The 15096-nt window shown below is 43.9% G+C and overlaps 1 protein-coding gene across 1 annotated transcript in view; it reads left to right on the forward strand.

The window, feature by feature from the left end:
* LOC137436690 (phosphatidylinositol 3,4,5-trisphosphate-dependent Rac exchanger 2 protein) overlaps window positions 1-15096 on the forward strand; it is a 139990-nt gene that overhangs the window by 49368 nt on the left and 75526 nt on the right. Inside the window, exon 8 of the mRNA XM_068130688.2 lies at window positions 53-195. Coding sequence (XP_067986789.2) covers window positions 53-195 — 143 coding nt within the window. The remainder of the gene's footprint in view (window positions 1-52; window positions 196-15096) is intronic.

Raw genomic sequence — 15096 nt, forward strand, 5'->3', positions numbered from 1 at the left:
TGAGAGTGCTGTTTTTCGTTTTTTTTGTAAATGTGGTGTGTGCACAACTCAGGGTGCCAGGGAAAAGCCGGAGACGAACACTGTCTCGTAAGAATTCGATAATAGCCCTGGCAACCTCCGAGGCAACGCAGTACCAGTTTCGCGGCCGTATCAACCTGAGCGTCACTGAAGTGGAGAATGTGGAAGATGGAGCAGGTCAGAATCTTTATTCTTTTGGTCAAACGTCTTTTCTAGTCCATCCTTCAGCATCTATTCCTCATCAGCTTTATGCAACGATATGCAAGAAAGCTTAGACACAGGAAGAGGAAATTTGGTCAGTCGTGCCTCTGTTGTACCAAAGTATTTTTAAATTGAAGTAAATGAAGGTAAGGTTGGCCTGCTTTGGCCATTTTGTGTTCCTGTCTGAACCACTGGCTCGTGATGCAGGTAACCCAACTTTAAGTCCCATATGCCATTTGTCATTGGCTATTGTCTCCTAATGTCCTTGTACCTCATGTTAAAGTACACTGCTCTGTCCTAATGTTTAGACCTTCTTGTGATTTATGTCCAAGCTCTTCCATGACCCATCATTATAATAATCATCATCATCCTCATAATTATCATCTTCATCGCACCATACTCTGGACAGAGCAGTGATGCTGCCAAAGCAGTCTTCTGGGAAACGTTACCAGTTCTGGTGTGTCGGCTGTGTGAGGCCGGCCCGAGTGAGCAGTGTCTGCCACACTGGACACTCCACTTTTAAACTTCCTGTCCCAGTCGTACACCTGCTGCAGTGATAAACATGCATCACCATATTGCATCTTCATTCTGCGATGGATTTCACTGGGATTCACACCCTCACTTCCCAATAAACGGATGACAGAACGTTTCTCCTCCCTGGTGCATGCTTCTAAGGGAGCCACCATCTTGGAAATGCCCTACTGACGTCATACGCTCAATGTTGCCGGATCTAAAACAGACAAAACATGGCTCTTACCCATAGATATAACATATGTCGTCTAGACTCTACAACTACACACATTAAATTCTCGAATTTATATCGCCATTTTAAGGTTACTTATTGATTGGTCCTCGTATATATTTATATACAGAATCCATAATAGAATTATATAATTATATATACAATCCATATATAATTTGTTCATATATATATATATATACACATTAATTTAATTATATTTATAATTTTATATATATATATATCTGTATATATATATATATATATTTTTTTTTATTTTTTTTTTTATTGCATGTATGTATATATATATATACTGAAACGCAAAAGAAACTTACCACCTTTGAAACCTTTAAATATCAACAATAACACTGCGTGTAGTAAATGTGTGAACTTATTTGTGGACAATAGTGTCCTCACTGTCAGACAAAACGGTCATGGATGGTCACTTGAACCTTCAATGGTCACTTCATATCACAGCTGTTGAACAGCCGTTTTGACTGTCAGTGATTAGCCAAGGGGTACGGGATGATTTTAATGAGCTGCACGTGATGTCTTGATATTGGCTTTAAAAAGGCCAGTGCAAAATGGGCATTTCAATCAACATGCCACGATTGTCAAGGGATCAACGGCAGCATGCCCTGGGCATGCTACAAGGCGGACTGAGCTACTGTGAGGTGGCACGTCGCCTTGGCTGTTCACACCAGACGATATCGGCCCTGGTGGACAGAGACACCCTCCACAACTCTGCAGATGACAGACCTCGATCAGGGAGGCCAAGAGTCACCACTGCAAGACAGGACAGGCAGATGGTCCGAAGTCACCTGCGGGATCGATTCCCTCCAGCATCCCGCACTGCGGCAGAAACTCCAGGGCGTGCAAACCCACGGATCTCCAATGATACTGCACGAAGACGACTGCATGACTATGATCTGACTGCCAGAAGACCATACAGAGGCCCCGTGATGACGGCTGCCCATCGCCGCAACCGACAGAGATGGTGCCAGCAGCATCAGCGGTGGACCTTGGTGCAGTGGAACGAGGTCGCTTTCAGCGATGAGTCAAGGTTCTGTGTGGACAGTCCTGATGGGCGTGAGCGTGTCTGGAGAAGAACTGGCGAGCGATATGCCGATTGTTGCGTGCGTCAAGCCAACAGGTGGGGTGGCCCAAGTGTGATGGTGTGGGCCGCCATATCAGGCCGGTACAGGACGCCACTGGTGGTTGTGGATGGGAATCGTAACGCCCAGCGGTATGTGGATAACATCCTGTGACCTCATCTGCTGCCATTCCTGCTAGACCACCCAGAACTGAGAACCTTTCAGCATGACAACGCTCGTCCCCATGCTGCTCGCTTTACCACTGCATTTCTCCAAGGTGAGAACATCAACACCATGCAGTGGCCTGTGCTCTCCGCTGACCTGAATCCCATAGAGCACCTGTGGGATGAGCTTGGGAGACGCGTAGTTTGGCAGGGCCAGGACACGGGCAGAGCTGCTTCAGACATTGAGGACTGAGTGGGACAGAATCCAGCAGCAATCCATCCAAAGACTGGTAGGCAGTATACGCCGATGATGCACTGCCTGTATCCAAAACAATGGTGGCCACACACGCTATTGAAAGGGGACTGACATTGCACCCTGTGCTGTTCTGTACTGTAGAACAAACTGATGAGATGGTGTATCTTGGTCAAAACCTTGACATGTCATCAATAAAATGCCAATGTTTCAATTATCAATTGTTGGTTTGTTTTATTTTGAACTGTTACAATTTTATTACATTTTAAACAAGTGGTACGTGCCCAGGGCACGCTGCCGTTGATCCCTTGACAATCATGGCACAATCATCACACATTTACTACACGCAGTGTTATTGTTGATAGTTAAAGGTTTCAAAGGTGGTAAGTTTCTTTTGCGTTTCAGTATATATATATATATATATATATATATATATATATATATATAATTATTTATATATATATATACATATATATATAATTATTTATATAATATATATATATTATCGTGCGAATCCCTCAAGGTTAACACCAGGGACCGCGGAAGACCGAACGCTTTAACGGAGGCGACGACCAAACACGGATTTTGCTATCAAACGCGGGGTTAAGAAGGGAAGAGGAAGAAGCGGCAGCGCTTACCTATGGCGAACTGATGGCAGCTCCGATCCTGCAGGGGAATTAACTCAAAATGGGCATCTGGGGTAAAATGTACAAAAACAATGATTTATTAAACGGAACCCGATACAGTGAAACGCGACAATGAATAAATAGTCCTAAATTGGGATGCCACACACCTCAATTCAAATACGCCACACAGGAATGGATTAGGAAAAGAACACGTTCGTCGTGTACGTGGAAATGTGGTGCGTTCTTATCTATCTGTGGTCTGTCGTCCAACGCGGCTCCCTCCTCCGGTGCGAAGCAACCCTTCGTCCGCTAGCACGCTTCGCCAGGCCCCGATGCGACTTGCTCCGCTGCACACCACGAGGTCCATGCCCGCTCAGCACCAACACTTGCTCCCTGCACCAACTGCACTGCGAAGGGCCGAGCACCGCTCCAAGCACCACTCCACACCAAGAGCGAACCGTCAGCACGAAGAAAAGCACAGAGACCAAAAGATGTCGTGTTGCGTCAAGATACCAGCAAAGAAGAACGGGCCAAAGGGGAGAGAAGGAGCAAGAGACCAGAGAGAAAATGCGACTGCACGCTATGAAAAACCAGAGCCAAGAGCAAGCGATAAAATGTCATGCAGCGCGCCCTTTTATGACCTTCGTCGACTCTCCTCCAATCTTCTCTTTAGCTGGCGCCCTCTCATTGGCCGAATGTCTCTCGCCCTGGTGTTGCTCGCCCCTCCCCCTGCCCAATCAACAGTCCTCCTGGGCGTGGCTCCCAGCCTTGCCACGAGGCTGGTTGCTGGGCCAGCTGGTGGTGTAGCTGGCTGCGGCCCCATCGGCAGCACCCGGTCCTGGCTTTCTGCCTGTTTTCCAAAGTCTTTGTCAGGGAAGGGGATTTAATTACTGTGTGCACTAAAGGGCTTATCTAAGTGTTTATAGGAGTGCGTTGCCATAAGGTACAAAGGAATGATTTCCAGGTCTGACACACAGGGGCGTTATCTTATTCCCTACTCTATTTAACACACGAACATCCTTGTATGTTCACAGGTATACTCTTACCCGACAAACCGCCTAGAACACATAACTTATTACAGGATTGATTCCCTATCGCGACAGTCGAATACCTACCTATACAGATCTACCTGGCTCTAGATATTCCTTTACCACCCGACATAACAATATATATATCTATATATACAGTCACGTGAAAAAGTAAGTACACCCCATGTAAAGTTTTGACTTTTTCAACATATTTCAACATACAGCTATTTGATCTTCATTTCAACAATATTGATAGATAAAGGTGATATAATATAACAAATATCATGCAACATTTACATTTTGTAGTCCATTGTATCATTTAAATAAACATAAATGCAAATTTCGCATGTGGAGAAAGTAAGTACACCCCTACATTTATCACTACTTCAAATACCTAAAATTAGAATGAGGTGCACCAGCTCAGGTGCAAATGATTAGAACATCGTAAGAGAGGATCTTGGAGGAACCTGTCTTATTTAAACCTCAGACATTTAGTTTGGTTTGCTCTTTGTTGTTGAAGTGTGCGGCGTCACCATGCCTAGATCAAAAGAGCTCTCTGAGGCCTTCAGAAAGAAGGTTATAGATGCCTACGAGTCTGGGATGGGATTTGAAAAGATCTCCAAACAATTTGAAATCAATCACTCGACTGTCCGGAAGATCATCTACAAGTGGAGAAGATTCCAAACAACTGCCAACTTGTTCAGGACAGGCCGCCCCAGCAAGTTCAGCCCGAGAGCAGACCGCAAGATGCTGAAAGAAGTTTCTAAGAACCCCAGAATGTCATCACGGGACCTACAGGTAGCTCTTGCCACTGTTGATGTCAAAGTGCACGAGTCTACCATTAGAAAGAGGCTGCACAAATTTGATCTACATGAGAGGTGTGCCAGGAGGAAACCTTTTCTGTCCAGAAAGAACATCAGCACAAGACTAAAGTTTGCCAATTAACACCAAGGCAAAGACCAGCACTTCTGGACAATGTGCTCTGGACAGATGAGTCAAAGGTAGAGCTATTTCGCCACAGTACCAGAAGACATGTTTGGCGAAAACCAAAGACAGCATTTGACCACAAGAACCTGATACCAACTGTAAAGCATGGTGGTGGAAATATTATGGTTTGAGGCAGCTTTGCTGCATCAGGGCCTGGGCAGCTCACCATCATATAATCCACTATAAATTCTTCATTGTACCAGAGGGTGCTTGAGGATAATGTGAGGCTATCTGTCAAAAAGTTGAAGCTCAACCGAAGGTGGACCTTGCAACATGAAAATGACCCTAAACATACCAGTAAATCCACCAAGGAATGGCTTAAAAAAAGAGAAATGGAGGGTTCGGGAATGGCCAAGTCAAAGCCCGGATCTAAATCCCATCGAGATGTTGTGGGGGGATTTGAAACGAGCTGTGCATGCAAGAAACCCCTCAACCATCGCACAGCTGAAAGAATTCTGCATGGAGGAGTGGGCAAAAATTTCTCCCAGTCGATGTCAGAGACTAGTAGACCGTTATAAGAAACACCTACTTGAGGTTGTTTCTGCCAAAGGGGGCAATACCACCTATTAGAGCCAAGGGTGTACTTACTTTTTCCACATGCGAAATTTGCATTTATGTTTATTTAAATTATACAATGGACTACAAAATGTAAATGTTTCATGATATTTGTTATATTATATCACCTTTATCTATCAATATTGTTGAAATGAAGATCAAATAGCTGAATGTTGAAATATGTTGAAAAAGGTCAAAACTTTACATGGGGTGTATTTACTTCTTCATGTGACTGTATATCTGTGCAGTGTCTATCTTGTGTTGTGCTGTCTTGTCTTGTCACTGAACTACTTTCTCAAACTTTCGTGAAATCGTACCAAACTTCTAGTATGCACATATCTCTCCCGTCGGTATGTCCTAAGGGTATTTTATTTAGAAAAAATTTCCAATTTTGTTTTAAAAAAAATTTTCGGGAATTTTTTTTTCCCAACTTCAATTGTTTATAAAATGTGATATCAAATATATTACAAATACATTTGTGCAAAATAATTGTTTGAATTATGATTGGTTTAAACCATGACAAAATGGCAATTTATCTATATGACACATCTGGGCAGTGTCTGTGTTGTCACTTAACGACTCCCTCAAACTTTTGTTTCCGTGGTTGTGAAGTGTTTCTAATAACGTTGTGGTGGTTTTGAATCACGTGGTGGTGAGGTATTTTTAATTATGTGGTGGTGAGGTGTTTTTAAATGATGTGGGGGTGAGGTGTTTTAAAATCACATGGTGGTGAGGTGTTTTGAATTATGTGGTGGTGAGGTATTTTCAATTACGTGGTGGTGAGGTATTTATAATTACGTGGTGGTGAGGTGTTTTTATTTATGTGGTGGTGAGGTGTTTTGAATTAGTTGGTGATGAGGTGTTTTGAATTGCGTGGTTGTGAGGTGTTTTGAATTACTTGGTGGTGAGGTGTTTTTAAATGACATGGTGGTGAGGTGTTTTTAATTTCGTGGCTGTGAGGTGTTTTTATTACGTGTTTTTATGGCTGTGAGGTGTTTTAAATTACTTGGTGGTGAGGTGTTTTGAATTACGTGGTGGTGAGGTGTAATTGTCGCAAACTTCAAGTCTGCACCTACCCCTCCCCTAGGTATGTGCTGAGGGGTTCTTTCTTTAAAAAAAAACATTCAACCTGAATCTTCAACCTAAATTGCCTATAAAAATGTAATATCACAAACACAACAAATCCATTTGTGCAAAATAATTGTTTGTATTATGATTGGTGTAAATCATGACAACACAGCAACTCAGGTACAGTCATTATCCTCATCTAAAACAAGCCCGTTCCTCAGGTGCACTCGCCTCACCAACTAGTATATATATATATATATATATATATATATATATATATATATATATATATATATATATATATATATATATATATATATATATATATATATATATATATACTGTATATATATATATATGTATATAGTCGGACCATGCTATTCGCGGGTTCCGTGTATTCCCGGGTGATAAAATGCGAACTGTTTCTCTATTCGCAGAAAAGTGTCCTGCAAATTCGCAGTTTTTTTTCTATTCGCAGCCGTGTTCCGTGAAATCGCGGTTTTCAGGAACGCAAAAAGAAAAAAAAAGAAGAATTTTTACAAGCCATTAGCTTGACATACGGTATTTATCAAACCTATTTTTCACCCCCCATGCATAAAGTAGCTGGGCATACGGTGTTTATCAAACCCATTTTTCACCCCCCATGCATAAAGTAGCTTGACATACGGTATTTATCAAACCTATTTTTCACCCCCCATGCATAAAGTAACTGGACATACGGTATTTATCAAACCCATTTTTCACCCCCCATGCATAAAGTAGCTTGACATATGGTATTTATCAAACCTCTTTTTCACCCCCCATGCATAAAGTAGCTGGACATACGATATTTATCAAACCCATTTTTCACCCCCCATGCATAAAGTAGCTTGACATACGGTATTTATCAAACCCATTTTTCACCCCCCATGCATAAAGTAGCTGGACATATGCAAAAAAACATCTGCTGCGAGCCACGAGCATGACCTGCTCCTGCGTTTGCTGCCGTGTTTTTCGCGTTTTCACTGCTTTCGCGGGATATTCTACCGTTCATAGGTAAACAATGTTTCTCGGGACATATATGTATACAGGTATATGTTTATATACTGTATTTATGTATACTAGGGCATGCCCGTACTATATCTATATCTAAAATTATATCCCCCCCCCTCTATTTACATGAAATGGTTTGGTCCAAAGCGAACGGCTTGCGAGTGGTGACAATCCCCCCCCTCTATTTACATGCAATGGTTTGGTCCAAAGCGAACGGCTTCCGGAGTTTGGTAAAGAAATCGCCATCGCGTGCACATTGCACAAACGCGCAGGAAAGCGAATGAATCGCAAATTCGTTTTTATTAGTTGTAAAACATAGTTTAACGCCAACATAGTTTGCAAACGTGAAATAAATGAATACGCTCTCAAATGTGCCATCCGAGGCAGAGTGTGCCCGCCACGTTCGGCACACGCGATCGTTCGCTGCTCTCTGATTGGTTGAATCGTTTTTTGGACATAGCTCGGTAAGTAATTGTCCGATTAATATGAAACCTTGAAAAGGCACATCCTCGGGTCCCCAGCAATATACCTGGCAAGTTAAAAGTATATCGGACCCGTGGTTGTCGAGAAACAGCGGTCACAGACAAACGTACAAACGTACAAACGTACAAACGTACAGACAGAGATTACTGGAATTATAGATAGACTAGGGCATGCCCGTACTATATATATATCTAAAATTATATCCCCCCCCTCTATTTACATGAAATGGTTTGGTCCAAAGCGAACGGCTTGCGAGTACGGTGACAATCCCCCCCCCCTCTATTTACATGCAATGGTTTGGTCCAAAGCGAACGGCTTCCGGAGTTTGGTAAAGAAATCGCCATCGCGTGCACAAACGCGCAGGAAAGCGAATGAATCGCAAATTCGGTTTTATTAGTTTTAAAACATAGTTTAACGCCAACATAGTTTGCAAACGTGAAATAAATGAATACGCTCTCAAATGTGCCATCCGAGGCAGAGTGTGTCCTCCACGTTCGGCACACGCGATCGTTCGCTGCTCTCTGATTGGTTGAATCGTTTTTTGGACATAGCTCGGTAAGTAATTGTCCGATTAATATGAAACCTTGAAAAGGCACATCCTCGGGTCCCCAGCAATATACCTGGCAAGTTAAAAGTATATCGGACCCGTGGTTGTCGAGAAACAGCAGTCACAGACAAACAGACGTACAAACGTACAAACGTACAGACAGAGATTACTGGAATTATAGATAGATATATATATATATATATATATATATATATATATATATATATATATATATATATATATATATATATATATATATACAGTGGTACCTCGGCTTACGAGTGCCCCAACGTACGACGTATTTTATATATATATATATATATATATATATATATATATATATATATATATATATATATATGTATATATATATATATATATACAGACTTGGCATTTAATATGGAATATTTATTTTTTCTTGACTTGGCTTTACTTTCTTAACTCAGTATATCAATCTGGTGAGTTTCTTTTACACTTTGGTGATTTATTTGTTAAAAGAACCATGTCACATTGTCTGTCGCAGCAAGAAGTCACAACAGGATTATATCACAGGTGGCGTGGCAAAATGTACAGACAGGTGCATTTGATGTTTGGCTTCACAGTCGGGTATACAAGGGTTGTTGCATTCTGTATTTGTGGAAAACAACTGCTGCACGTCTCCAAAAGTTAGTGCCGCTTCCTCTGGAGATGGTCCGTCAACTCGACAATGCTGTTTGTCACGGAGTGGTGGCTTTACAAAATTACGGCATGAAACAGCGTGCTATTGCTCGGCAGTATGGCATCACTCAAGATCAGGTGTCAAAGGTCCTGAAACGAAATTCTCAGAGGGGTGTCCCTACTCCAATACCGAGGCCAGGACGTCCCCGCAGAACCACAAGGAGGGATGATCACCAGCTGCACCGGTTAGTCCGCAATGGCCGTACCAAGTCAGCTAATCGGCTTAGGGCTGAGTGGCAGCAACTGACAAATGTGCCTGTATCCAGAAGGCTATTCAACCAACGACTGGTTCAAGCAGGCTATCGTGCCAGGCGTCCCCTGAGAAAGCCTACTGACCAGACAACACCGCCAGCCAACACCGCCAGCGCCGATTGCAGTGGGCCAGAGAGCACCGTCTATGGCAGCCAGGACACTGGAATCACGTGATCTTCAGTGACGAGTCTAGATTTCTGGTCTATCGTCAAGATGGCCACGTCCGAGTGCGCAGACAAGTGCATGAAGCCTACAACAAAGATTGTATAGTGCCAAGAGTCCAAGCTGGAGGTGGTGGGTTGACCGTTTGGGCTGCTTTTCATGCTGGGGGCAAAACTGACCTGGTTGTTCTGAATGGAAACCTGAACCAGTTCAAGTACAGGGCCATTCTGGAAGAAACATTGCTTCCATTTGCTCGTGGAGCCTTTCAAGATAACTTTGTCTTCCAAGATGACAATGCATGGCCTCATCGTGCTCGCATGATCCAACACTTTCTTGCTGACCGTGGTGTAGAGCATATGGAGTGGCCTGCCATGTCCCTGGATATGAATCCGATAGAGAACTTCTGGGCAGAATTAACGTGTCAAATCGACCACTTGGACCAGCAGCACCTCTGTGCGTGAATTGCAGCAGGCTATTGTCACTGCATGGCAAGCGATTCCTGTCCAAACCTTGGCAAATCTCATGAACAGCATGCCTCAACGTGTACGTGCTCTCCTGAATGCTCGTGGGGGTTACACTAAGAACTGAACTGTAATTTTACTGTCCGTAATTCAAGTCGTAATTAAACTTTTGTTTTTGTTAAAAAATTTTTTGGCTAATGTGCAAAATAAAGAGATACTTCTGGAAAACGTACAGAAGTTTAACACAGTACTGTCCATGAATTGAGTTCGATATCAGTTTACATCACTTTCAAGGATCAATTTATTTGTTTCGAAATGTCAAATGTGGTTTTTGTTTCTTTTAAAGGTCACATTAACAAAATCTAGAATAATTTCAACATAATTCCAATGAACTTTTGGTTCTAAGACATCTTGAAAAGTAGGTTCACCCCCACAAAAAAAATATTCCATATTAAATGCCAAGTCTGTATATATATATATATATATATATATATATATATATATATATATATATATATATATATATATATATATATATATATATATATGTGTGTGTATATATATATATTATATATATATTTTATATATATATATATATATATATATATATATATATATATATATATATATATATATATATATATATGTACATATGTAAAAGCTCATCGCACAATCGCCGAGAGATATTCACACTCATCTGAGCAATCTAGCCTGGATTTGAATCCTGACCCAGCTACAAACTGTCCTCCTCGTGTTTCGCAGGCAGGGTGAGGCATCACTCGGTGCTCCGTCTCTCGGGTTGACGTTAAACTGGGCAAACTGTCTTCCTGCATTAGTTGCTGAATATTAAAGATCCCCTGTATCCTTCATCAAGAGGAGGCGAGTTATCGCCGGCACCATTGAACAAATTTACTAATTCCTGCACACTTAGTTCAGTATCCTGCGACGGAGTGGCGACCAGTCTTGGATTATAACTCTAGCCAAGAAATTGCATCGGCAGAAATGATGCTCAGCCTCGAGCCCTAGATCATGGTGCACAACCAAACCACCAATTACATTGTTACGGTACGCGGTTAAAGATGGTATGTTTGCCGAGCGGAGGCTCCACGACCGAACAGTGCTTCCCTGACTAAAACCCGATTCACCCCAAACTTTGGCCGTATCGCGCCGCAGCTACTCAATATGGAAACCTCTAAAGCGACCGAACGAGAATGAAGAAGAAGAAGAAGTACGGAGGAATAACAGGATTTATTAAGTATTTTCACAAGCCAAAGCAACGAGAGCAGTCGGTTATATACAGAAAATGGAAGGAGCAGACACACAGTGAAATCATTAGCTTACCTATTCAAGCTTAATTAATAAACCCCAGGGCAACATTAAAGACAGACGGACGATCACACTTACATGGGGAAATGCAGGCAGGAAGGAATGGCTTGGAGATGGGTGGCTTTTAGAGGCAAGGAAGGTTCAGCGGGTGCTGGGCACGGTCGGGCCAGAAGGCACCGCCGTCAAGAAGCCGAGCTTTGGTCCCAAACTGCGCGGGCGTAGTTCCTTTCTCCGTACTGCCTCGTGCGCTCCTTGCGTTGCCCCGGTCCGTTTCTCCTGCAGCGCGGCACGTCTCACGGCGGCTCGGTCACACCTGCTCGTCTCCAGCGCATCTCCTGGACCCAGAACTCATCCCTCCTCTCTGCTCATCTCCCTTTTTGGGAGCGTCCCGCAGCGGGTTATATAGGCCCCGCCCTTCACCCTTTTCGAACCTTCCCCAAACGTTCTCTCTCCGCCCCCTCAAGCCAAACCCCTCGTTGGGTTGGATGAGCGGGGTCGACTTACTCCTCCCCTCTATGACGAGGTGGAGACCCGCCTTTCTTCTTCGGCGTTACCTCGTGCGTAATGGAGTCAACTGCTGCAAAGTGGACGGCAGATGAAAATGCAGCAAAGTGCAAACCTGGCACTTGGAAGCTGCCATGGGGCGTCGGAGGGCCTACTCTTATTTAATTCGGTGCAATGAAGAGTCAAACTAGTGGGAAACACATCCTTAGCCTACACAGAGAATAAGGGACTAACTATTTAAAAGGATATATCGTGTCCTGTGTGTAGGTTTATGGAATTAACTAAGAGGACGAGCGGCGACCATTCTTTACATTACGAGGGTGTTACACACAACAAAACCATACTTTTCACATTTGTTACACTTTCTCAAAATTGTTACACTTCTCAAATCCGTTACACTTCTCAAATCCGTTACACTGCACCCTCCTTTCTTCAGGCCCGTGCTCGGGCCTACAAAACTTTAACTTAGTGTGACACGTAGGTGTAATTCCCTCTACAATTAACCTGACCCTGAGTGTGACAATCTTAAAACACAAATAAATATGTCCCCCTGCTGCATTGCACCCTGTCTAACAGATTTGCGCCCACAGGATAACCGAATTACGGAATTGTTTTCAAGCTATACATTTATGGTGGGGAGCATTATTTACAGTGATGTTCTTTCTTATTTACAACGCAACCCAGGACCTGTGTTTTTTTTTTTTTTTTGTTTTTTTTTTTTGGGAAACAAAAAGAAGGAAATTCCTGTTGGGATGGAGGAGACAGCACGCATTGCATCGATGCACCAGTACCAATAACACCAAAGCACCCAAAAGCACCCAAGAGCACCAACCAGTGCACAGTCATTACTGTTTGTAATAAACACACAAAAAAAACTGGTGGTGGTCTTCTTCTTCTCTGCTGGGCCGATGTTCTTCCCGATGTCTTCTTGTTTCATGCGGCCTACTTGGAAATATAGAAAGCACAAACCGTGTCCATTTTTATTTCGGGCCACAGGGGCCAACTAAGGGTGGTCCACCTGTTTGGCATAGGTGCCACCTTACCGAGGTCCGCAAGCAAGATTCCCTGGCCACTATGGCCGGTCTCCAACAGAGGTGCCCTGCCCCAGAACCTGGGGTCCATCAAGTGGTACTCGGCCGCAGAACAGCGGTCCATAAAGTGGTACATCAATGCAATGCATGCTGGTTGAGAGGGTCCTGGCACACAAGACGACCTCCGCACGCTCCCCTCAACACCCAGTGGCGCACAGTCCTCAGGTGGGAGACAAAAGGGGGAAGACAAATGAGCGAGGGGTAAGGTCACAAGGGTACACATCAATAAGGCAATGCAAGGCAAAATGCGTACGGAGAGCGAAATGAGAAAGCTCGTCCCTACCGTACGTCACCCCCCCCCCCCCTGTCACCTACACTACCCTTGCCCTTTCCCCATATTTACAAAATCTACACATTTACAAATTCGTCACTACTGTCACGTCTTCCCCATATTTCTTCGACACCAAATTCGTCTCCACAATCCCTCTAGCCAAAATTTGCCATCACCAAATTCATCATCAATCCACATAAGGAGGAAGAGATGGAACACAAAGCACAATGTCACACCCACGTCATGATGCATCTCACAATCCAAAACATTTGCACATTAAAATAATTAAACATGGCATGGTGTGGACGTACGTCATCTCAGGTGAGTGCATGTAGATGGTGCGAGGAGACTTCTTCATCCTAACTATCCTCTAAATGACATTAACACACTTTACACTACCCAGGGTCTTTCCCTGCCAATCCATTGGCCAACTTACACTATGGGTTCTAAAAACCAATTCCCATTGACCAAACTGTGGTGCTTCTCAATTTGGGGTCTCACTCCCCCGATTCATCTTCCGGTGCCCTTGCACAATTTCTGGGCTGTGACGTGTAGCTCTCCCAGCAGGTCTACCCACCTGCACACCTCCACCACTGCAGTTGCCACCCGAGCTTACCTAGCTCCTCACCCTAACCTAACTAACTGGGGAAGGCCCCTCCTGGCTCTGTCACCCCTCGGTGCCCTCTGGCACTGGGCTACCCGGGTCCGTCCTCCGGATCCTCGGGCCCCATCCACAATAACTACTACCGGCTCCCAGAGCCCACCTGCGGCCTCACCTGGCCGACATCCTCACAGTGGTGGAGTGCCCAAACCAACTACACACACAAACAGGCTACACGCCCAGCCATTTCCACAACACTAATGCACCCATCCAAACATCATTCTTCCACCCGCACCACAGATGCCAATATCCAACCACAATTTACCTATACCCTCTACCTAACACTTACACTACCCGCCCCGGGTATTCGTGATGGGGGTCTACTCTTCCCCCATTCACACCTTCGCACCATCCACTCCACTCCATAGTTTCCATCATACTCACTCCACGACCATCCATTCCAATACTCCATATATTCCACACTCCATGTATTCCATACACCTGTTGGTGCACACCTGTGCACTCACACCTGGTGCCACCTGCACCCTCCTTCCTTCCTGGACCATTTGGTCAACACAACACACATCACCATCACTCCCTCATACATTGCTCCACACACCTGTCCAGTTGCACACCTGTGCAATCACACCTGTTCACCACACACTTTTCACAATACACTTCTATACACCTCCAACACTCACACGGCATCATCTGATCTACCTGTTACCCTGCTAACTTAGTGCTCCCCGTCTTCCCTTTAAACGAAGCACATACCACATCATTATTATCCACTCTAATCTACCTGCGTCCCCACTACAGGTATCAGTCACTACCTAACCTTAACGTTACCTAATGTCATCTTCTAGGTCCCTACACATTATCCAAACCCTCCCTCGGCGAGCTTACACTGCCATAC

The sequence above is a fragment of the Myxine glutinosa genome, chromosome 11 (genome assembly GCF_964187855.1).
Source record: "Myxine glutinosa chromosome 11, kmMyxGlut1.1, whole genome shotgun sequence".
In the NCBI taxonomy this organism is placed as follows: domain Eukaryota; kingdom Metazoa; phylum Chordata; class Myxini; order Myxiniformes; family Myxinidae; genus Myxine; species Myxine glutinosa.